The sequence below is a fragment of the Taudactylus pleione genome, unplaced genomic scaffold (genome assembly GCF_031769625.1).
Source record: "Taudactylus pleione unplaced genomic scaffold, aTauple2 ptg000129l, whole genome shotgun sequence".
NCBI lineage: Eukaryota > Metazoa > Chordata > Amphibia > Anura > Myobatrachidae > Taudactylus > Taudactylus pleione.
In genome coordinates, this window is record NW_028284531.1 from 5,048,983 (window position 1) to 5,074,831 (window position 25,849).

Here is a 25,849-nt window from a genome sequence, read left to right on the forward strand (position 1 = left end):
CTCCCCTCTTTCACATGTAGCTGCCTTGACTTAATGGAAGCCAGGATGGGGGAGATCTGCAGTGCAGGGGTCATTGTCTGGTGACCACACTAATCACCTGACAATGGGACATCATATTTATCACAATCTACGCGGACCTGAAAGCAGTGCGATAACATAGTCAGGTCCCCGGCAGCCAATGCTCATGTGCGGCTGTCAGAGGCTCCCTCTCCATATAGACGTGTGAATTAGTAGTCCATAGGCTACAATAGGATAATGCCATCACTTCGCATTCCGGAGCTTGGTCATCTGACAGCTTTGCGGCCCCATAAAAACCTATGGGGGCTGTGACTGATATCTGCTGTGGTCCCTCCATTTCTGAAAGCAGAGATATCTGCTCCGGTACCTCCATGGTACATTCAGGGGATACTTAAAATTTGTGGGTATCCCCCGAAAATTACTTTTTTCAGGGAATATCCCACAAACATTATTTAATAAACATGCCCCAAAAACTTTTATGGCACATAGTTTGAAAGAGGGGGTTCTAGATATCATTCTAATAATGCAAATAGATCGCAGCAGCAACAGTACAATAATAAACTTATAAGTGGGATAAAGAGATACACCAGTGAATGAGCACTTTGAAGGCATACACTGTAGTAGTTGTAATTTCTATGCTTTGAAGGAATTTAAGGTATATATATATAAATAAATACATTACTTCTCCTCAATAATCTCTTGTTCAGTGGTGTTGTTGCTATTATCATTTATGGAACTGCTTTCATGAATGGCCTTAACATGGTAGTCATATTCCTGAAAGGGAAACCACCAATAAAAGCAGTGTGTATGTGATAAAAACTTTTGTTTTGAGCTGTAAGGAAACTCTAAACTGTGTGTGGTGGCAGCCACAGGTAGGATGTGGTGTTTGGGGTGTGTTTTCTCATTTCTGTAGCCTACTGTAAATCGTGCTGATATTTAGCTCCTAATATAGAATGTACAATTGTACATATGCTGAAAGTGGGTATATGACAAAGCTGTTTTGTGAACAGAACACACCAAACTCCAAGTAAAGAAAGAGATTAGATTGCCACATTGAGAAAAAATTAGAACTGATAACCTTTACTACTAAATCATCTGCATGATTAACGTTATATCCTATTAAATACAGTCATCATGTTATTATAGCAGAGCCTAATTAAAAAAAGAAGTATTAGCAATCTCAAGTGCCAGGATGGGTAATTGAGGCTGGTATCAGTCGACTATCCACTGTGTAGAAACCATTTTATAGACCATTTGCTAGACAAGGAAGATTAGCTCTGTTCTTCATTCTTATACAATAAAAGGTAACATTCCCAGAGAGGGACCTTTACCACAGTCTAATGTTCCTAGCACAGTAACGGATAACAAAATACTTTGTACTTAATTCTGAATGATGTCTCCTTTCTCCAGTGATAATATATGAAATTTGTGATATAAATAGGCCATTATGTCTTGTATGTGATGGGAATTATCAAAAATATGTAAGAAATAGATAAATACTACTTTAGAAACTAAGCCATAGTACCAGGCTAGAGGTGCTCTTTAGGTGCTATAGGCCCTTCAGGACGATGTTGACAATACTTGCAGGAATGACCTCAAGGTATATATGAATGCATTACTTGCAGCTGTTTTGTGTGGTGTAGTACAAATAAGACACTGTTTAGGCATAAAAGTCCTATGAATGTTGTTTTCTCACAAGTCCAGCTTAAGGTGAAGGACTAAGAGGGCCCCAGGCTGCCTCTATAACTACAAAGTAGTCAGCGCAGTAGTCTTCACGGTTATTACCAATACAATACATACTGTAGTGGCCAAAATTGTGGAAAACTTTTGGAAAATGTGTGTGTTTAGGATTTAATTGCGTATAACTGCATTATTTTTAAAGAAAATCCTATGAAGGTATATATCACTGGAAAGATAATTGTACACACAATATAATGCAGATCACTGCAAAGAATTATCTTTATTACATAAAAAGTTATAGCTAAATAAAGATAAGGAGCACATTTATTGCTACCAGAATTGATAGTGAAACATCTTGTTTGATTGTTTGCTGTTTTTTATGCGTTTTTTTTACTTTAATTTCTTGGAGTAAGCTGTATAACTTATTTAGGTGACAAGCAAAGTAAAAAGAGTTGACCGGTCACCTAGAAAGAGATACAAAATAATTACTTTACGTGAAAAATGTAACCCCTTGAAGGCATTTTGAAACTGTGAAATAAGTATCAACGGACTCAGTCGATTCAAAACCAAACTGATAAAGGTAGGAAAAGATCCACAACACCATGCTGTGATAGAAGAATGAAAAAACTGCTTGAGTGACAGAAGAAAATCATCTCAGGCAATTCAAAATGATTTACGTGAATGTGGTGTAAACATCAGTGTCAGGACTGTTCCACGCAGACTTCAATATTTTGGATTAAACGCCAGAATTTCAAGGAAAAAGCTACTTTTATCTCTCAAACAAAGACAGAAAAGATTAGATTGAGCTAAAAAGAACATTAATTGGTCACAAGAACAATGGAATGGTGTCATCTGGAGTGTCGAAACCAGAATATCGATATTTGGTAGTGATGGAATTAAATATGTCCGCAGAAGACTTGGAGAAGATTTGCTACCTGAGTGCACAACATCTACTGTGAAGCATCCAGTTAGTGTTATGCTGTGAGGATGTATGACAGCAAAAGGTGTGGGACGAATTTGTGTGATCAATTACACTTTAAATAGCAGCAAATACATCAGTGTCCCGCAGTGTGGGGAGGCGGGGGGGGGCAGATAGGGTTAGCACAGTGGGTGAACAGATGCAGGCACAGGTGCACAGCATCTATTCACAGTGCAGAGGTAGCCTGGGGGCAGCCCAGCATCTCGGAGAGTGCTGGGCACACCCCCACAGTGACTGAAACGGGGGTGCTGCAAGGCTCCGCCTCTTTACCCTAAGCTCCACCCCCTTTCCTGATGTGGGGTGCGCCTTAGATACGCCAAGGGTCCCGACCCGTTGGCCACCAATGTTGGGAGGTATGTAATTGTAGCAAAAGGCTTCCAAACTAAGTACAAATGGATATTTTGCAAAACTAAGAAATGTACTTTCCCACAGTTCAGTATGTATAACTGTTTTCAAAAAGTAAAATGTTGTTATAAAGTTCATTGTATTATGTTGTATTATGTTCTAAATTAATTTCCCATTGTAATGATGTACGCTTTTTGGTATAATACTAAAATATATTAGTTCTATAAGCTGTTAAACTTCAAAAATGCACATTTTCCAAAAGGTTTCCCCAATTTTGGCCACTACTGTATATACTTAATATAATACTCAGTCCAGAGGCGTAAGTTCATCCCAGACGCCCGGAGGTAAGTTATAACTTGGTGTCCCCACTCCTCACAACCGCTGACAATGTAATGTAGCAATTCACATACAGATAGGCTATAGAGAGATGAAGGCAACAGCTGATGGTCTGACATGGAGCTCTCCACTAGTGTATGGTGGCTTCTCAGGTGCCGGGAAGGGGTGCCATGTATTGGGCGGCCATTACGGTACACTCCGGGTACATAGTTACAGCCCTAAGTTGGGTGAATATGTTGTGGACAATGGAGGAGGTGCCCCTTCAGATCTGGAGCCCGGCGGTAGGCGCCTCCATTGTCTCCCATAGTTCTGCCCCTGACTCAGTCTAGACTTTAGTGTTCCTGCAAATATCTAGTACAGCATTGTCTTAAACATCATGTCTTGGGTGGATTACATATAATGACATCCTCTGTACCTGGATCAGCTATATTGCTAATGGTCCACATGACTGTGGTTAATATAAAATAAATACAAAATCAAATTGGATATTGTTTGAGAAATTTGCCTTTTAGAATAGCAGAAACTATCTTTAAAATTATATGAAATATATTTCTAACTGAGGTGTGAGTCAGGTAGGCAGGAATTGATAGAAATCAGTGAAATCTATTCTTCTTAAACTGTTAGGGGGAGATGTATGAAACCTTCTAAAGCTGACAAGCGGAGTAGTTTCCCGTAGTAAAAAATCTGCTTTTAGCTATCATTTATCTATAGGATGATAGAATCTGACTTGATAGATCTCCCCCTTAGATTGTAAGCCTTGACGGCCAGGACTCTCTTCTCTCATTCTCTCCTCTTAGCGCTATCCCTACTACCAGTGTGCCTTTCATCCATTGTCTTCCCACAGCTATTGTGATCCTGTCTGTCCGTCCACTTGTTGGGTGCAGGTTGAGCGCTGATTTACATACTACTCCGCCCCTCCCCCATACGACATGTCAATATTTGCCTTTACTAACCATAGTGATCCGCTTTACCCTACTCTTCACTTCCTACTTACTCCTCCCTGAATCTTATGTTATTCTATGTATTGATGTGTAATTGTGTATTTTAATCTCTGCAATGTGCTGCATACATCTTGAGGAACCATATAATCAAAAGAATAATAATAATAAAATAATAATAACACTGATTAACACTTTTATATTTGTCCATCATATTAGAACAATTTTGGGGTAACTTTGTGGTGCCGATTCAGAATATGACATCGGTTTTGCTATGTAGGCTCTAAGTTTTTAGATACACGAGCGAGAAACAAGTAAAACACAATAAACAACTGTTAACTGACTGCTGGTTGGGTGGCCGATCACAAGTTGAGTACATGCTAGACAATGTGCAAACAACGCAATGGTCTTTCTGATTCCCCTTCATCCGCAGAACAAACAATATAGTGCAATCCTCCAAATGACGGAACAATATATCTTGCATTATTTGGACGTTAGACCGTTAACGATATATCGTTAGCTTTCTAAACACCATACGACCATCTTAACAATTTCTGGAAAACAGCATGTGACAAGCTGACTTTAGGAAGAGAAAATGGAGGATATGAGTGGCTGAGATGACGTCTTCAGAACCCAGATCAGAATGACATATTGCCTGGTTGTCCAGTTGGGCATACACATACACACTTCACAATTTGCTCAAAATTGTTAAAGATATGTTTTCATCTGCTGTGGAGTACAGCAGATGAGAAGATGCGAGGAATGACCCACAGGAGCGCGCAAAACTGTGAACACTCTAGATGATGTGGGCGATATGTCATTCCAATTTGGCTCAAAATGACAAATCATCCAATATATTGCCTAGTGTGTACCCAGAATTATCTACGGATAGGGAATATTCTAGAATATTTGCGTGTCTCACTATGTGGAATGTTCAAATAGATTCCCATATGGCTAAGTTCCCTATTAATTGAGAGAATCAATTATCTGAAGACCTAGAGCCAATTCGGAAAACTACTTTCATTTTTTAATTCAGCAACCCCAAAATACCCTAAATTTGTTCAAATATCCATGGCAACTAAATATTTTTTTTGTTGAGCTGTGTAATAATAATAATAATTATAAAAAAAAACCTGCATGTGCACAGTTTTCTGTTTAAAATGATTCACTATCACTACATGGTCACTAACTTTATAGTGGGACTACTAGCTATGGGCAGGTAGAAGACAGGTAATATGTTAATGACTAAAAAACATTTCTAGAAAAAAATAGTGTGACATTTAAGCAGTCTTTTATATGCACTGTTTGAAAAGCTGTTGAAGTTGAGTTTAGCAAACAAAAAATAATAATTAACGTGAATTATTTTGACTAAGTAATTTAAGGAGCGGTCAGGTTGCCCCAGCGATTGTTTCTTCTCTTTAATGTAAGTCTTGTGCAAGAGTTTTGGAGTAAGAAGTGGACAAGATAATGTTTCAAAATCTTGTTGCACAGTATAATAGCTATTAAGCTTTTTGATTAGCATTGTTTATATACTGTATATATAAAGCCCTTTTATTTTATGACATATACCTGTTGAAATAAAAAAAATTGGATATTAAGCTTGTGCTGAACATGCATCCTATTTTATTACTGGAGAACGACTTAATTTGAAGCTGTGAAGAAAGCTGGTAACTTGGCTGGAGACATCTAATATGAATCAGCCAGAGAGAAAGTTTATGGCAGGAGAGGAATGGGAGTCAAGGATTGGGTACGGGATGCCGGCGCTCAGGATACAGGCGGTCAGAATCCCGATGCCGGCATCTCGACAGGGTTAGGATACCTGCAGGTAAGTATCCTAACCCTCCTTCCCACGCAGCCTAAACCTAACCATCCTCCCTGCAGCCAAACCCTAACCCTCTCCCTAGTGGCCAACCCTAACCCCAATACTTACCGACGGGATGTCGGCGATCAGGAAGCTGGCGCCGGAATTCTGACTGTTGTCGGAATGCCGGCATTTTGAGCACCTGCATCCCGACAGCCAGGATATAAACTACATCACGGAGTTAATGCTGGCAATTGCGAGAAGTGGTTAGACTACACTGCATTAATGCATTTGGCACAGTATTGGGGAGCTTGCTAACAAATTAATTTGCTTTCAGTTCATTGTTATGAGGATCCATGTTCATTTATTGCTCTTTTGGTTAGCACTCCAGTTCCCAGGAAGGGATTAACAATGCTTAGCGGAGGATTGCTGTATATAGCTTCAGAATCTTGACGCACAGTATCATGTTTCACAATGTTTTCCCACTCCTATCCATATCTACTATCATATCTTTATTTCTAGATGAATTCCAGAGGCTGGAAAAAGAGAGATTGGAGCTTGAAGCTACTATGAAAGAAAATGAATTTCAGAATGGGAATAGCAGAATTCGCAGGTTCTTCAGTAAATCCTCAAAGTTAAACATTACAGGTCACTCATCTACAAAAGGTAACTTTACTCTAGTCATTTCACAGGATTCTCCTTCAAGACCACCAGTCTCATGTGTGTAGTTGAAATTACTATTGTTAAACATATAGCTAGATGTGGGGAAGTTAAAGATGTTTTCTTTATTATAGCGACACACCTAATACTCGTTTCTAGTTTCCTATCTTCTAACCTTTAAAATGGACCTTTAAATCGGACTTTATCAACAACATATCTACAAAAACATACTGAGCCGCGTTTGTCACTATGAGCATACAAATAAACATTATTTTATTTTTAACATCCTCATGCAACAAATATTTATCATGAAATTCCCACCTTGGGTCTGAGTTATCAGGTCTGGAGCTGGTTGACAGAATTCATCTATTCATCAGCTTTAACCATCTACTGTATATCAGATAATTAGATGGAAAGTTCTTGCTCCAAATTGTGGGTCTTCTAGCTGGAGGTAGACGTAGTATGTATCTTCTCTCTCTCTCTCTCTCTCGTTTATTTAAATAAATTTCAATGTCACTTTGGTCATTCACCTGTTTCTCTGAGTATGTTATGTCTGAACAGCTCGTAAGCAAGCAGCTAGTGCATTACTTTTCAGGGGCATTTTAAGAAATGAGGGGACCCATGTAAAAGTGTTTGCAAAGGCCATTCCCCCAGCAGGTGCCTAGAATATAGCAAAGGCTCTGGCACAGTGTTTTATTACCAACGTGGTGCCGGGAGGGAGGTATTGGACAACCAGTCAAAGTTTGACTGTGGTTAATATAAAATGAATACAAAATCAAATTGGATATCGTTTGAGAAATTTGCCTTTTGGAAAAGCAGAAACTATCTTTAGAATTATATGAAATATATTTCTATCTGAGGTGTGAGTCAGGTAGGCAGGAATTGATAGAAATCAGTGAAATCTATTCTTCTTCTTAAACTGTTAGGGGGAGCTTAACAATCTCTGCAGTCTACCTTTAGGTGGCCGTGTTCTTGGCATACAACAGATGTCTCTCCTTGCCAATAGCGATTTAAGAGAGGAGAGGATTGTGTGCAGTCTCCATGTGGCCCCCCGGGGAAATGGCAATAGCGCCATCCAAGTTGCTGTCTACAGTTGGGTTAACAGTCCTTTGTTTATAATGTTGATTCTGCTCCAGGAACATGGTCATTGCTTGAACTCTGTATTCTGTTTGCATTCATGACAAAACCTTGCCATTGGCATATTCTGAGCTTGTCATCTGGTCAGGCATCATGTGTGGTCACAATTGTTTCACATCTGTTTGGGATTCCACTAAGTAGCAACAGCGGGACATGAGCATCTGCTCTTTCTTCTGCGATACTACACCATTCCTAAGCTACTTGTGTGTTTCATGGGCCTTAGTCACATTAGTTTGATGTATATTTCTGCAGCTCCTCCCACAGTTTTCAGTTTCACTCTTGCATATGTGCACAATTTTATCATCATATAGGGGATATGGTACTCTCAATATAACAATCAGGGGTTGGTATAGGTCACCGGTGTGCATTTCCATTCGCAGCTTCTGAACTTTACACTTCCATGCTTAGTAGCCAGGGCCGCCACCCAATGTGCAGGGTCTAGGGGGCAGCGCCATTGCTGCTCCATGGCACCTGTATTTGGCATGCATAATGCCTGGAATGGAGCCATGCAGCTTAGAAAGCTGCCGCCTGGAACATCCTTTGGACACTCTTGGTTCTCAGCCTCTTCCTAGTTCCAGCGTCAAGCCACCGCAGAGCCGTCCAGAGTATACTAAGGCTGCTCTGGGAGCTCAGCCCTCATGAAGCTGGCAACCCTGCCCCCCCTCATTGTGACATCATGACGTCACATGCAGGGAGCGGGGCCAGCACAAGGCATTCTGTCAACCTGCTAGTAGCTGGTTTTTTTTTATTCAGATTGACTAATGTGAACTTTGAGTTCTGTTAAAAGCCACTTTTCTTAAGCTACTAGCTTCCACTATGGTCCTGGGCCCATATAATTCAGGACATTGTGCAGGTTTTAGCAACTAATTGTTATATTGCAGCTACACACATCAAACTGTTAGTTCCTCTTTTCTGTTTAATTAACAAAACTGCAAAACACACATATTGCATTTGCCGTCACAATAAGCAGATTAATAAACATAATTCTAACACCAACTCTATACTTATGTAAAGGCTGATGAAATTTTGTGTGTTTGTGTGTGTGTGTGTGTGTATGTGTACGTTCTTATACACATTTTGCAAGGTATTTCATTTTCTGTAGAATTTGCAAAATAGTCCCCTAGAAGGAAAATATATTACTTCATCTAAATTAAAATTAGGGCCTGAAGAAATATCTGTGTAATTTATATACATTACCGGCATTTCTACTTATAACTATTTATGTTATATTCAGCTGTCAAAATAGCTCTCACTAAATAATAGCGTACTTTGGCTATAGCAACATTTGCATTTGGCTTGAAGGGAGTTTACACTTATTGCATCGTAAGCAGCCTGGCTTCCTGCTTATGTATTCACAAATAAAATGATTGCAGGAAAATATATAAATTAGAAGAGATGTGATATATTCTATTGAATGTTTGTCTTTAGTCTTAAGCTACTTACTCATTTTTTGCTACCGACAGTAATAGTCTGCGAGTCTCCAACTCAGCAAATTTGTGGATTGCGCTTGAGTAAAAGTTTGTGATTTTCTATTAGCAAGATACATATTTAATATAATGCATTTATATCAGATGCAGTAGAGCAGGGTGCAGCGTATTGACTCTTTCCATCTCTCAGCTAAAAGATGTATGTTTCATGTGGTGCTGTGCATAGTATTTTGCATTGTTCTTTTTTTGGGAGGGGCCATGACCATGCCTCCCGGATTTCGCCATGACCATGCCTCCCGGATTTCGCCATGCCCCTTCTGTAACTAAGGTCTGTGGCTGTCTCAATTGCCCTGCTTGTGTCGGCACAACCTCACTGAACCCCTCCTATGTGAGCACAGACTGTTACAGCCCAGTTACACCTCTTCAATGATAAGTGTACATATGATTGAAATGTCTATGGCTCGACATCGCTACACTTTTCTGGAGCATACCAAGGGAACATGCATAATACACTCAGGAACAGGCGTACATTGAACTCAGCCTTTAAGCCCTTCATGTCTGTTTTCTATCTTCTTTCTCTATACCAATATATTGAGGAAAGTACACATGTATTGGTGATTTGTTTCTGGCTCTATTGTAAGACAATAACATGTTGCAGGCAGATGCACTGTAAATGCTCAATAGTGTTATTGGTTCTCGTATTATTCTGTGTTGTGCAATATTAAACATGTCAAGAGCTACTAATCTCCACTCTTACTGCACCTGACAGATCATCTATCACTGCAATTGTTCTCTAAGCTACCTGTAATCTCAGAGTACTGATGGGGCACTACAGGAAGTCTTATTTCTTATTGAAGCAGCATTACAACTTACGACATTTTACTATTAACCCATAAGGAGAATGCATATCTCAAACTACATCATGTAATTTTATTTTAGAATGTGTAGGATTTATTACAAAAACAATCTAGATGTAACCACTGGAAATATGTGAATATGTGAAACATCCTACCAGCAATGGATGATTTGAGAGAGCCATAGCAATAAGACTCAAGTTGTAGGTAATGCAGATTGATACTGTTAATGTTGTCTATGAACTTCCATCTCCTAAATAATATAAGATGACATTTCCTAAACTGTTTGCACATTTCTGGTGCTCAATTTGATAAAGCCATTCTCTTTAATGTATGCTGCTGCAATGACACACTTTTACCAAGACATTAAATATGTCAGCTTTTACAGTCACGTCACATTTTTAGCTTTGAATAGAGAAACACATTTTTAAGAACTCTGTCGACCTTTACAGATTAAAAGTTGTTGCCTTGCATTGAAAATGTAGATCGATATAATTGTTTGCTCTATATTTCAGATATCAGTACAACTCCACCAGTACATGTGGGCGAGTATAACCAGAAGCTAGTAGAGGCTAGCGAACAGTTTAAGAAGAAACAAGGGAAAGGCACAATTGATGTTTGGTGGCTGTTTGATGACGGAGGTATGTAATAATATACTGCATGAAAAATGAAAAGTATCGAGAGATCTGCTTCACATATTGAATTCTAAATTGTTAATGGAACTACTGAAAGATGAACTATTTGCAAAAAAAGAATAAGAAGGTGCTTGTTAGCACCGAAATGGCTGTTGGGCACTCTGCTGGCAGTCCTCTGCCACAGATCTGCTTGTCATGATAGGTACTCTGACTCTCTGATTATGCACTTTTTTGCACTAAGGCACTTTATTTGTTCTGATTGTCATGGATCTTATGGCTATTAAGAATATGTGGTATATACTAAAATGATTTTTTGATATACAATTATGGTGTGCGGATTGTGTTTTTTGACTTCAAACACATATATATATATATATATATATATATATATGTGTGTTAATAGTTTATTTTTAACAATTAACAAAATCCAAACTGAATGAACAGAGGAGGAAATCTAAATCAAATCAGTATTTGGTGTGACCACCCTTTGCCTTCAGACCAGCATCAATTCTTCTAGGTACACTTGCACAAAGTCAGGGATTTTGTTAATGGATAAAAATAAACTATCTATTAACACTTCTATTTTTGAAACCGTTCTTACTTTGCAGTATTTTTTCCACACCTGTCTAAAACTTTTGCACAGTATGTGGATACAGTATGTATGTCAATGTGTGTGTGTGTGTGTGTGTGTGTGTGTGTATATATATATATGTATATATATATATATACATACACAGGGCTGCCATCAGAAATTGTGGAGCCTGGTACTGACAAAATAGGCAGGGCCCCCCGTGGTATAGGGCAGACTTGGGTGGAGCTACTTCGGTGGTGGTGCATTAATTGGTGCATAAACCAGAGCTGCTAGACATGGTGGGGGGGGTAAAGGGCAGGGAAGGATGGACATTACTGGGGGACACAGGGCAGGGGCACTGGGCTGGCAAGAGTGAACTGGGGTGACATAGAGCAGGGAAGGCTGGTTGGTCTAGGGGGGGCAAAGGGCAGGGAAGGCCGGCTGGACTAGGGGAGAGGCAAGGCAGAGAAGGCAGGCAGGCTGGAGATGGGGGGGCCGCAGGGAAGACTGGCTGAACTGGAGCAGGGAAGATAGTCTAGCTGGCTGGACTAGGAGGGGGTAGGGGTGCAGGTAAGGCTGGCTGGATTGAGGGAGGGGCAGGGAAGGTAGGCTGGAAAAACTAGATGGCTGGCTGGACTGGGGTGTGGTGGGCAGGGAAGGAAGGCTGGCTGGACTGGGGAGGGGGCTTAGGGATGGCTGGCTAGACTGGGGGAGGGGCAGAGAAAGTAGGCAGGCTGGCTGGAATGGGGGTTGGGCAGGGAAGGCAGGCTAGCTGGACTGGAGATGGGGGAGCGGACAGGGAAGGCTGGCTGGAATGGGGGTGGGGTGCAGGGAAGGCTGGCTGGTCTGGGGGACAGTGTAGGGAAGTCCAGCTACATTGGGGGGACAGTGCAGGGAAGGCAGGGTGGCTGGCTGGACTAGGGAGTGGGCAGGCTGGCTGGACTAAGGGGGCAGTACAGGTAAGGCTGGCTGGACTCACGGGGGGCACAAGGCAGGATCAACATACCTGTACTTTTCATAGTACTTCCTGTCCTGAGAGAAAGGGGTGAGGAATGCAGTGGGCGGCAGGCAGGGAGAGAGAGCATCAGTGCTGCGGCATGTGAACTATGGAGCTGGCCGTGAGCCAATCATAGCTTGGAGAATGGCAGCCAATCAGAGCAGCCGCTTCTGATTGGCTGCAGTTCCGCAAACTGTAATTGGAGCCGGCTGCAAGCCAATCACAGCACGCGGAACAGCTGCCAATCAGGAGAGGCTGCTCTGATTGGTTGCCATTCTGCGAGCTATGATTGGCTCATGGCTGGCTCCATAGTTTACATGCTGTAGCGCTGATGATTTTCCTTGCCAGCTTTCTGTTGCCACCCGGGCCCCCTCTCTCTCCGGGCCCGGGACTGGAGGCCCGGCTGTCCCCCCTGATGGCGGCCCTGTGTATATATATATATATATATATATATACCCTCCAAGTAGACACAAGTGCCACAAATAGTTCAACAAATACCATCTGAGGTCCTGACAACTTGGGAGTGGCAAATTGCCTTGATGCCACTACACACAGGGGATGAACTAGCATCTAGAAGCTGCTCTGATGTTACCACTGGTGAAGGAGGCAAATATACCAAGAAGGCTACTGAAGACAAATATGATTGTTTTTCCCATAGATAGCTTCATTGGAGAGTGGGTCTTGTGTGCTTCTAGTGCTTGGCGCAGACTGTAACCAGCCTAATGGACCCCTCCGTCCCTGTTCCCCATTTCAGACATCCCTCAGGAGACTTGGCAGGATGCAGCCACGAGGTGTGGCATGCTAGGAGACTGCTGATCACTGAAGAGAGGTCACAAGACAAAAACAATACCGTTGTCAAGCTGAGTTTAGAAGCACACACAAATGTAACCAATTTGAACAATTGTTTTTCCAGTGTTTAAAACCATATGATCTGTCCAGTCTGGCTAGTTGGAATGAAAACCTGGTAATGTATGGGAGCAAATGACAGTTGATCATATGGTTTTAAACACTGGAAAATGGACAAAAACAATTGTTCAAATTGGTTAAGTTCGTGTGTTTTAAGTTTAACCAATTTGTCTGAACAACCATTTTTGTCTGTTTTCCATTGTTTGTGAGCAAATGGTCGACTGTCATTTGCTCCCATACATTACCAGGTTTTCATTTCAACCAGCCAGATTGGACAGATATCTGACAGATAATTGTATAGTGTATACCCAACATTATAGACATGTAAGAGGATAACAAGTATCTTTCCTGCAGGACTGACTCTTCTGATCCCGCATCTTCTGACCCTGAAGAAGAAATGGAAGGACTGCAAGCTGCGTATTTTTATTGGTGGAAAAGTGAACCGTATTGAAGATGAAAAACTGATGTAAAGCTTACTGTTGTCTGTGTGACTTTCATTTATTTTTCTTGAAACAAAAATGGCAGATTTTCTTATTTATTGCTAAAACTAGAACATATCCTCGTTATTCTCTCCAAAAATACTGATACACTAATAAAAAGCTCATCACGAATATAAATGTATGTTCCTTGGAGGGCAGGACATTTATTTCCTTCCATTAAGTGGTACCTAAAATTGGAATTTATTCTTCTTTATTTCCATTTGGATGGAAATTAGTTATGAACCCTATGCTACGTTCATACTTTATTCTTTGTTTTCACAGGATGGCATCACTTCTGAGTAAATTCCGCATTAAGTTTGCAGACGTATATATTGTTGCAGACATTAATACAAAGCCAAGCAAAGAAAGGTAGGAAACACTGGAATATTGTCAGATTTATAGCCTCAAACTACATAACGTTTTTATTATCTGCTTTATGGAAACTAACCTTAATAAGCAACCCTGGCATGTCTGTTATTGCTCAGCAAAACTAATTTTACAAAGACAGTAGTGGCATCGGAATCAGTATGTAAAACCGACAGACAGGATCCAGGCGGTAAGAATCCCGACGACTGGATTCCAACAGGGTTATCAATACCGACACTTGGTGGTCAGTATGCTAACCCTCCCCCTCTCCCTAACCTTCCCTCCCTGATGCCTGAACCTAACCTCCCCCTCCCCGCACCCTAAACCTAACCCTCCCCCTCACCCCACTACTTACCTTCGGCATCCCGGCGCCGGGATTCTGACCGGCGTCGGTCCTCTGGCGCCGGTAACGTAAGCGTCGGCATCCAGACCGCCAGAATGTCGAACGCATACTGTGGCATCTAATATTGTGATGTATATTTTATATTGTAGACATTGACCACAAAATGTTTTAGTAACCAATATTTGCAGTTTTTCCTTCAGGGATTAACAAAAAAATAGCTTGGAGCTACTAACTCATGAGCAAGCCACTTAACCTACAGTAACACTGAAAAGTAACATGAGCAGCGACTCTATGTAGTATTTGTCTTGTTGAACCATTTACTGGATTGACATGTATACTGCAGAATATGCAAAAGTGGACTTTCAGTGGGTGGCACATCCAAGATGGCATTTTAACTGTGTTCTGCACTAGATCCTGCTTATATTTGCTCTCAGCTGTGCATTGCCCCTGGTCTGGTTCCTACAGTTCCCCTTCACATGGCCATCCTCTTGTTGGACCTGCAGAGCTCGTTCAGTGCCTTTATCCCCAGAGTCTTGGCCTCATCTGGGCAACGTGAAGGCCCTTCTGCTATCTCCTCCTCAATTCCCTGTTTACTGGACTGTGGCTCCTCTACCTCACTTCCATCTCTATTGGGACCACCGAATCCTCCTCTGTGTGATCTTTCCGTTCCCTCTTATCTATCTCTCCGGTTGCTGCACCCCCATTCCCCTGGATTCTGTGATGCTCTGCTACTGGGCCTATTATAGTGACTGCCCAAATGGTCGCCTTTCCCCTGTGGCTCTTGCCTCCATTTATGACTGCCTGGCCACTTCTACCTTCTGCTGTTGGGATAGACTGCCTGTCAGGGACCCACCGGAAGTGCTTCTCTGGGTGATCCTGTTTGTGCTGCTGGACATGCAGAGCTTTGTTGTAGCCTCTGACTCCTGCACTCACCTGTTTTCCTTCTTTGGCTGGCGGCGCTTGGTGGACTGGATGAGTGGTCTCTGCTGGCGGGGATTGCACTTGTCTGGATGGTGGCCACGGTCTCTCCCTACTCAACTGCTCTAACTACTTCTGCTCTCTGGGACCTCAGGGCGGTAGCTGCGACTCGCTTTGCTGGAAGTGGTGTTCTCATAGTGTGCTTGCTTGTCAAACTGCACATCATCCCCTGTGACAGGCTGGTCAATTCCCTCCTTCCTGTGACTTTCGGCTCTGCTGCAGATTGCTCCCTTCTACTTTACTAATATTGTGTGTGACCCTTTCTCCTTTCTAACAGCTCTCATTCCACTCTTTTTTTGCGTTCTTCCCATCCCTCCTATTGTGTGTTCCCTTCACTCCCCACTACCCACCTTCCCTATTCATCTGTTTTCCTGGTTTTGCCCTCTTTCCTCTTTTTCTTTCATATGCTGGGCTCCACCACATGATCACATCTATATACATCAGTGCAGTGCAAGACCTGCTGTCTCCCTGGACTCCAGCCTTTGGATTCAGTCATCCTAGTGTCCTGTCTACCGATCCCCTTATTGCCACCTACAGTATTGACCAGCCATAGCTAACTTTATTTTATTTTATGCTGTACCCTGTTATTCTACCTTTAGTTATTGCATATAGTCTCCACCACCTAGTGACTACTATCTAATTTATATTGCCTAGTAATGTATATATTTTCCTACTATGCCAACTTTTGTGATTTGCTATAGTTATTGACGTACATCAGGTCATTGTGTCTGTGTAGTGAATTTGGCCAAGGCCCCACTCTTAAACTTATATCACAACAATATGTGATCCCATACGTGGTGGTCTTCTCACTAGCTCTGCTGACATAACTGCCTTTTTTTTCTTGACTATTATACTCAACTTTATGCTACCTCTCTGCAGGATGTCCCTCTGATCCTGTTAGCTGAAGCATGGCTCCCTAAATTGACCCAGGCTCATAGGGAGCTGCTTAATTCTTACATCTCTGTTGAGCAAGTTAGAGGAGTCCTGTGCTCTTTACAGTACTGTAAGACTCCTGGGGGTAAATTTACTAAGATGAGAGTTTTTAGAAATCGAGATGTTGTCCCTAGCAACCAATCAGATTCTACTTAACATTTAACTAGCACCATCTAGAAGATAATAGCTAGAATCTTTGTGTTGTTATGGGCAACATCTCCATTTCTAAAAACTCTAAATTTACCCCCTGGTCTTGATGGGCTCTCAGCAGAGTATTATAAGATTTCACAACCAGACTGTGTCTCTTTCTTACATGACCTTTTCCAACATCTACATAGGTATTGTCCAACATACCTCTCCTATAATTCCATGTTTACTACACTACTTTTAAAACTAGGCAAGAATCCTCAGTCTGAGACTTCAAATTCAAAAATGTAAAGGGACAATATGTATTTTAAACTTTTGGCTAAAATTATGGCTACTAAACTTCTGCAGCTTCTCCCTATTCTATTGACTGAACACCAGCTCGGCTTTGTGTCCGGACGGCATTCAGTTAAGGGTATTAGTACAGCGATTGCCGCAATTGCCTCTTCGTCCCACTTCTTTTTTTATAGTGGATTCCTATATCTTGTTACTTTGGATTTGTACTTTTTCTTGTGATTTCTCTTAGCTAGTCTGTTGTTTTATTTGAGACGCTACAATAAAAATATGGTTGCTGCAAATCCTGCCATGTTAGATGTCAAATCCATGTACTTTCCAATAAAACTTGATGCATTCTGTCAATTATGGGCACATGGCATCACAAAGCAGAATTTACACTGCAGATGTGTTGTAACTTTAGCAAACAACTATAATTATCATTTATGATTAATGGCGACATAGAGCGAAATATTGGAAATTAGACTAATCTTTCATATTCCATAAATGTGATTTATCTTACACTAAACTGTGTACTTGTACAGAACCTATGACTCAGAAACCCCCATCTCCACTTACGGCCAACAGTATTATGTATTATGTAATCTGATTTTCCAGAGCAAGGGCCACAACAAGAAAGGGAGCTGCAGCACATGCTCAGTCTTAGTCGTTTTTCCTACCAAGTCTGATATGTGTGGATCTGAGCGCTCAATTAGGTCAGAGATACCAGAGAGCAGCTGCCATAAAGAAGAGTTAGGCATCTTGCATGTGGAGGGAGAAGGTTCAGTTCTCTGTCCTATTGGTTATATTATATATGTTTATTTATTTTGGGATGTTTATCCATTTCCTGACCACTTATGTTATTTATGAGACAACTATGTTTGATACAAAAGGTTCATTTTTAGACCCTCTCTCCTACAGCCTGTATTTTAAGCCATCTATAGTGTTAATGATTAATACTGTATTATATACACTATCCAGTATAGAAATATAGAATTTGACGACAGATAAGAGCCTCTTGGCACATCTAGCCTGCCCTTACATGGAGACCATTGTGCAAATATATGTCCAGGGCTGGTGATAGATTCACTTTCACTCTCTAAAACTTCCAATCTTGCTCCAATGCTCCGCAGAGCAGGGGACTTGGATTGTGGAATGTTGCCTGCATCTGGAAAAATAAAACATTTAGCTTAGACAGGCTGCCCTACTGCCGCATCAGCTTACTGTGATTGCTGGCCATGTCTATGTCTTAAGTATTAAATGCACTGCACTGTGTATGAGACAGACTAGCTTATTAAGGGGCATATCCAATTATTTGTACCATTTTTTTGCAGTAAAAATTACCACAGAGCCAGTGGCGTTCCTCCCCGCGGTGACACCTGGTGCGGGGAGGGCTGCAGTGTGCATGGAAAAGCCGCGACCGGTTAAAAAGGGGCATGACCTCACGGGTAGGGGGCGTGGCTTCATGGCATAAACTCTCTTTGGAATCACTTTGGGGGCTGCCGGAGGTGCGGACTGTCCCTGGGATCCTCTCTGTGTGTAGTGACGGCTCCCTCACTGTGTGAGGAGTCAACTGCTGCACGTAATGCTGCAGTGCAGCACCCTGCTCCTGTCACTGAGGAGGAGTCAGCACTTTGGTGTCACCCCTCGGCGGGTGACACCTGTGTGCACTAGACGCCACTAGACATCGCGACCATTTACTCACTACTGTGGGTATGCGCGCTCCCGATACTTGTGGTATCATGAATGCGGTAATTTTTTACGTAAAAACCATGGGAATTTTGTTTTAAAAAAAGGGGAAACAGCCTATACATTAAAAAATGTAAAAATAAATATTGGGCAACAGTAATAATGTTTTTACTATCCCCCCAAAAATATATTGTTCTTTAAAAATTCATTAAATTGCTGACTGCAGTTTTGTAGGTAAAAAAAATATAAAAAGCAAACTAATTTCATTTAATTACAAATGGATTAAACGGAAAAATGCAGAAAACCAACTGCCAGTGAGTCCCAGCCAGCGATGTTTGGCAGCGTTTGGGGTGGCAGTTGGTGTGACTCCCCTATTTGAATTTTGGATTGTCTCTGGAGCCTCCACTGGAAACTGCAATGAGCATAATTTGCTCTGTATGCCTTTTTAATGTCTTTCTAGGTTATGCCATATTATATGTATTGTGACAGGAAGAGATCAAGTGTAATAGCCTTCGGTCAGTCATTAGTGTTTAGGTGGAAAAAAAAATACGGGTCTACACCATGTAATTCAGAAGTGTAACAAAAAATTATTAGGCAGCAACAAACACACATGGGGAAGATTTATAATGTACAGAGAGCTTTAGAGTTGAAAGGGGCATGTTCTAGTTGAACTCTAAATTGCAGTGGAAAAGTAAAACTGTCCCTTATTTGTGGTCAGTAGGCAAACGCAGGCAGTATTTACCTTGCATGCAAATATGTAAATATATTTGCACCCCTTCCATTGCATTGGTTTGTACAGGTGTACGGTTGATTCTATTTAGCTGTGCTCCTAACTCTGAATCAGCCCATACTGTATAACTCTTGGTTGGAATAATGCAGAGGAAGGTTTAACTCCTTCCTTATTGTTGTTTGACTTTAAATGTCTCTTGGCTTTATTTTCCTGGCTCACATGCCCTGCTCACCACTGTGTGGCACCATGTTCAATCAACATCTCCAGAGGACTTGTGACAATTCCTAGTATGGTCTTTACTAATTGTGATGGGAGATTTTGGTGTATTATGTCTTTATTTTATATATATATATATATATATATATATATATATATTTGCACCATACATTTTTGCACCTTATACTTTTGTTTGCACCTTGTACGGCACTGCGGACCCCTTGCGGTACCCTGTAACTAAAGGATATTATTAGTATGCAGACAGCTAGGTGTATCTCCATAGGCAGCTTGTTTTGGAGACTCAAGGAGAATGTGAACAATGTGGATGTTGGTGTGGATGTCAGAGGAAAAGAAAGGATGGAGCAAGGCAGATAAATGTTCAAGAAAGTGTTTGGTGGCCCGGAGAGATGATGTGTAGCAACATGCAAAGAGAATAGGGTGAAAATCCTTATAGAATGTACTTCAGAAGATGTGACTGTGCAATATTGGGACAGTAATAGTCCAACCCCGCCTACTTTACTGTTTCCTGACCCGGACGTGTGAGAGAAGTGGAGACGACCATGCAAAAGTGCCGCAGGCAAGGCATTGTCTGCTTGTGTGAGCCATGTTTCTGTTATTGCCAGAAGGTTGAGGTTGTTAGATCATGGATGGATGGTAATTGGTTACAAACAACATGCATTCCATAGGGCACATTTAAGTGATGGGAGATGTGATGTGTTTGAGATTTGCTGAATTTCTGTCATGTTGTGAGTAATGTTGTGTACACACTTAGCAATATGTGTCCAATGGGCCAAAATATTGCAGCACAGGTACACACTGAGCGATGTAATAAACAAAGTAATGATCCCACGTTCTATCCTTCATTACCTGCAACGGCATCATGTGATATCGTCCGGGTGGGCCTGCAGTACAGCCGGCCGGGCCGATATCGCATGCGACCGCGGGAGCACGCATATAGTCCATACACACTGGATGATCCGATTCGGCCAGAAAAAACATATCATGCCAACAACATCCTAGTGTGTACCCAGCTTTATGTGTACTGGAGATGCAGGTGGGATATGGATTTGGTAATATATCATCAGCTAATAGAAGCAGTAGGAGAGAGAAATAAAAAAAAATAATTGTAGATTATGTGTGAATTTATTTTGTAGCGACAGCTTGAGAATTTTACAGTCAGGGTATAAAGATGCAAAAAAAAGTTCATCAGTGTCAAAAAGAGAGGAGTGGATTATTGAGGAGGCAATTTGCACAGTGGGGTGTGATGCAGGGAGAGGGAAGGATGTTATAATGTCATGGAGTGATATTAATAAAAGTAATTTGTAATACATTGTGATTTAAGGATAAATATCAAGATCTTAAGGCAAATAAAATAAGGAAATGCAGAAATTAAAGCTAAAGCTCTTGAGATAAGAGATGAAGATAATTTCTGGCTGTCTTCAGATGTTGTTCACGATTTGTTCAACTGTCCTTTCTGTTATTTCATACACTTTAGGGGAGATGTATCAAGCCTTGGGGTCTATTCATTATGTTAAAATTATCTTAGGTGATAGTTTAGTTTTAAACTCGACACAATTTTTTAGAAAAAAAACCCCACAGAACTCATCTATATATTCTTACTAAAGTATCACTTCTGAAAAGCTGCTCCTTTTGCGGAGCCAGCTTTTCAGAAGTGTTCTACTTTTCCCCTACAGCTGCGGTGTCCCCTTACTCTTTGCATCACACATCAGCCACCTTCTGCTTGGCAAAGTCAGTACTCACTGCAAGGCCAGTCAGCCGGTATACAATCGGTAAACCGGCTGCCTTAATACCGACAGCTGGCTTCCCGACTGTCATATCCCGGTGAGGGTGAAATGCCGGGCGTCTATATCTAGACGCCTGTCATTTCCCCGACACCGGGAGACAGGCGCCCGGCATCCCGATCGAAGGGATGTCGGGCGCCGCGAGCGGACAGCTGCTGGGGGGGAGGGTTAGGTTTAGGGCACCCAGGGGGGACTTAGGGTTAGGCACCCCCCGGGAGGGTAGGCTAGGGGGAGGGAGGGGTAGGGTTAGGCACCCCCGGGGGGGGACTTAGGGTTAGGCACGCCCCGGGGGACCTAGGTTTAGGAAGCGGGGAAGGGGGGGTTATGGTTAGACTTTTAGAGGGGGGGATTGGATTAGGCATTTAGAGGGGGGGTTAGGCATTTAGATGGGGGATTAGGGTTAGGCACTTGGGGGGAGGTTAGGGTTAGGCACCCCTAAGGAGGGTTAGGGGGTTAGGTTAGCGACGATCGGGATTTCCAGCGCTGTCGTGCTTCCGCTGCCGGGAACTCTGCTTTTGTCGGCCAGGCGCTGCCGGGAATCGAACCGCCGGCCGTATTTCATACCGATTCCGGTCATCCAGTGACGGTGAGAGGGAGCAGTCTTATAGCTGGGGCAGTGTTCTACACACACACAGCTGCAGCCACCCCACTGCCACTGTAACACCCCCTACTCAGAATTTAAGCCAATATCCATCCCCCACCTCCTCCGCCAAGCCCACCAAAGCCGCAGACTGTAACCCCCCTGATTAGAGCTGCAGCCTCTCACTCCCGCTGAAGTCACCGGGGGAGGGCACAGGAGGAGTGCATTTGGCCTGTGGTTCGGTAAGCCTGGAGGGAACAAGTGACTGCAATGAAGCAGAGAGCTGCCGGAAGGAAGAGGACACAGTGGGGAGGGATCTCTCAGATCCCTCTGCTGCACAAGCTTAAGTGTAAGCTGCAGCTTGTAAAGACTATCGGGTGCTGTACACCATCCCAGGCGTACAGTAACACAAGTTCCGAAAAAATGCTTTTTCGGAACTTGATGAATGACATAAATTATCGGGGGAGAACTGTAATGATGAATGAGTCTTCATTTTCACCTTCTTTTAAAGAAATTAAGTGATGATGAATATGACCCTTGGAGAGATAGGATAGTGGAGTGGTTGGCCAAAGCAAGCAATCGGCTTCTAATGGAGCGTACACACGGTCAGATTTGTCAGACTTGTCAGATTTGTCAGATGAACGACTGAACGATTAAACGATTTGAACGATTTGGACGATTTGACCAAAGTTTTGAACGATTTGAACGATTTGAACGATTGAACGATTTTTAACTGCATTAAAATGAATGGAATCGTCCAAGTCTGACTGCAAACCCATCAGATGTCAGATATCGTTATCTGACAAACGGGAACGCGCATCGTTGATCGTCCATCGTTCAGGCATGTCAGATATGAACGATTTTTTATCAGATATGAACGACTGAACGATTTTTAAATCGTTATCGTCCATATCTGAAGAAAAAATCTGATCGTGTGTATGCACCATAACTGTCATTTCAAAGTCTGTGCTAGATAAAAGACAGTTAAAAGCTGATTGGTTGCTTTGTGCAACAACTTCACTTTATTTCTTTTCAAGGCTTAAAACATTTCCCCTTGTGATTAAAACAATTGGTGCATTAAAAAGCATGGCTGTCCCCCAGCACTGCTGGTTAGTAAAGCAAAATCACTTTACTTTAACAGATCATTGTTCATTTTTTTCCAGCTGGAAATTTTTTGAAGAGATGATTGAACCCTATAGACTCCATGAGAGTGCCCTGGATGTACCCACCGCAGAGAAAATAAGGAGAGAAAATCCCTGGAAAATAACAGACTCAGAGCTTGAGATGTTAAAAGAAAAGGTATAAGTGAGAGGCCTACAGTGCTATTCAATTCAGGGAAAACACAAACCATCTTTATCTTTCTTCTGTAATTATTAATAATCTATTGGTAGAATAATCGGTGTAAATTGCATTGAGTTGATATGTACATCTGGTTTCTTCTGTTTAGTGTATGTCCTGGATGGAAAAAAACATTAGTTTCATTGCTGGGAGATTGTAAATAGGTATTGCAGACGCTCAGGGCGTATCTATAATGTGTGCAGTGCACAGAGGCCCCTGGGTCAAGGGGGGCCACGCTGCATAGTGGTCGGGATGAAGTCAACTGCATTTTTCCACCAATTTCTTCAAAAAAATGGGGCTGTTGTCATATTTTGGAAGAAATCTCTGTAACATATATGGCGCCAGCAATTTTTTTTTTGGAAGAAATCAGCGGAAATATGGCACCGACTGTATCCCATCTATCTCGAGGACAATTCTTTGGCAACCAACAACAAAACAGGATGGTCTTGAAAACCTGGGATTTATTTAGTACATATCCAGCAAGATTAACTATGAATGTCTGTCATACATCATGCAGTCAGTAAATCCAGTATTCCACTTATCCTGTATTCCTGCGGTTAAATATACTGTTAATAAAACTGCATGACACCTTCCTATGGTCTTACCACATGCATATATTTATTCACAGAGCTATCGGCAAGTACGACTTAATGAACTTCTGCAAGAACATTCCCGATCTGCTAACCTCATTGTCCTGTACGTATGATACAGTCTTCTATTGAAGTGGGGGCATAGTCTTATAATCCTTGGTGGTAGAGCTTCATCAGTTAAGCAAGGAAAGCTATTCATTGTGCACTGTGTTATAGCACTTTCTCATAGCTTTGCCATGGCCAACCTCCAGTTGAAGTATAGGCCTTTGATTTTTTAATTAAACTTTTTAGAAAAGGAAGCCCTTATTCCATCATAGTACTATTCCAGGCATATCCTCTTCCCCATCTCTATCTCCTCCCCCTTGACTCTTTTTCTCTGTCTCCCTGTAACACTTCCCCCTTTTTCAATGTTCTTCTTTCTCTCTTTTCCCCTCCTCTGTATTGCTGTTTATACCTCTTTCACTCTCTTGCCCTTCTCTGGCCCTCAATCTCTCTCTTGCCTCTCTGTCTTTTGCTCTTCTGCTCCTCTATATCTCTTTTATACCCCTTTCACACTGCCAGCAATAACCCAGGTTATTTCACAGGAACGCGCAGCAACCCGGGTTATTGTGAAGTGTGAAAGGGCCCGGGTAACGAGCAGGGTTGAACATGGGTTCAACAAGGCTCGCGGTGCGATGTGACCTGGGTCCCGTTCACAGTATAGGAAGAGCCAGTTCGACACGTGATGGCGCTTATTGCCAGGTCGGGCAGATCAGTCTGAAAAGAGTCTGACCCGGGTCGCACCCGGGATGGACCTGTGTACAATGCCCTGGGTGCGAACCAGGATTGCGATGTGAAAAGGGTATTATTATTTTTACTTTCAAACAGTACCTCCTCCTTTGCGGGTTGGGCAGTTCAACAGTTGCTGCACCATCAGCAGACTGTAATTAGGGTGCACACTGCTAGTAACCTGTCGTGATGCATGCTGGGAATTGTGGTCTTTCCATTAGCTGCTGATTGGAGCCTCACGGGAGGGGTGCATTAAATAGTGTCACTTTTTAATTTTTGAAGATCGGCTGTATGTGCGCTAGTCATGCACGTGAGGTGTGACGCACACTCACGCAAACATGATAAACTAATTTATATCAGCAGCCGATTTATATAGCCTAAGATGGGATAGACAGGAGGAGAGAGAGAAACAGAGACGGAGGAAAATGAGTGGTTATAATGATTCATTTTTTGTTCCCTTGTTCTCTTTGACAGGAGCCTTCCAGTTGCAAGAAAAGGGACGGTTTCGGATCACCTATATATGGCATGGGTAGAAATCCTTTCTAAAAACCTTCCACCTGTGCTACTGGTTAGAGGAAACCACAAGAATGTGCTAACTTTCTACTCCTAATCCTATAAATTTAGTCTGTTTCAATTTTCAGATATATCTTTAATCTTGAATTTGCTGTACCTAAGGCTCATTTGTATATAAAGTGTGTTAATGCCAAAAGCACAAAGCATCAGATATGAGATTTATTAATTCTGGTTAAATTCCAATTACCAATATGATAGATACATATATAATATATACTGTATATAGAGTATATACATATATATATATATATATATATATATATATATATATATATATATACACACACACACATACACATTAAACTTATAATATTAATTATATTATAATTACAATACTGATTAATATGATTCACAGAACATATAATTTGGATCTTATTTATGAAGCTTATAATGGAGGCGCAGTCTATGGCGATATAGCTCTTCGTCAAAAATCTAGATGCCTTTGCGCTAATTGAGGCAAAGAACATTGGTTTGCAGAAGAGCAAAGCTTTGCGTCATTCTATTGCTGGAGTTGGGCGGTATAACGATATGTTTGAGTGTTGGGTGACACTCAGGGACCTGTTGAAGGGGGCTGCTGATTTGTTTGCGCAGCGGTGTATTCTGATTTTTTCATAACTGGGTATAATGATATGTGACTAGTTTAGTTTTGTGGTGCAGTGTAAAAAACTATATTATTGTGAGGATCTAGGGTCCACAGTCGTATCCACTCCACAATCCTAGAATTTTAAATAAATCCATTTCTAGGAGCAATTTGTCCCATGAG

General features: G+C 41.8%; 1 protein-coding gene across 4 annotated transcripts in view; it reads left to right on the forward strand.

Annotated features, from left to right (window-relative positions):
• The window catches only part of SLC12A1 (solute carrier family 12 member 1), a 140,314-nt gene extending 114,938 nt beyond the window's left edge, over window positions 1-25,376 (forward strand). For all 4 annotated transcript variants that reach the window (XM_088472793.1, XM_088472792.1, XM_088472790.1 and 1 more), the window contains 7 exons: window positions 6,620-6,763; window positions 10,691-10,816; window positions 13,639-13,750; window positions 14,046-14,132; window positions 22,981-23,116; window positions 23,784-23,851; window positions 24,988-25,376. In XM_088472793.1, coding sequence (XP_088328919.1) covers window positions 6,620-6,763; window positions 10,691-10,816; window positions 13,639-13,750; window positions 14,046-14,132; window positions 22,981-23,116; window positions 23,784-23,851; window positions 24,988-25,123 — 809 coding nt within the window. In that variant the 3' untranslated portion in view covers window positions 25,124-25,376. The remainder of the gene's footprint in view (window positions 1-6,619; window positions 6,764-10,690; window positions 10,817-13,638; window positions 13,751-14,045; window positions 14,133-22,980; window positions 23,117-23,783; window positions 23,852-24,987) is intronic.
• Window positions 25,377-25,849: the final 473 nt, after the last annotated feature.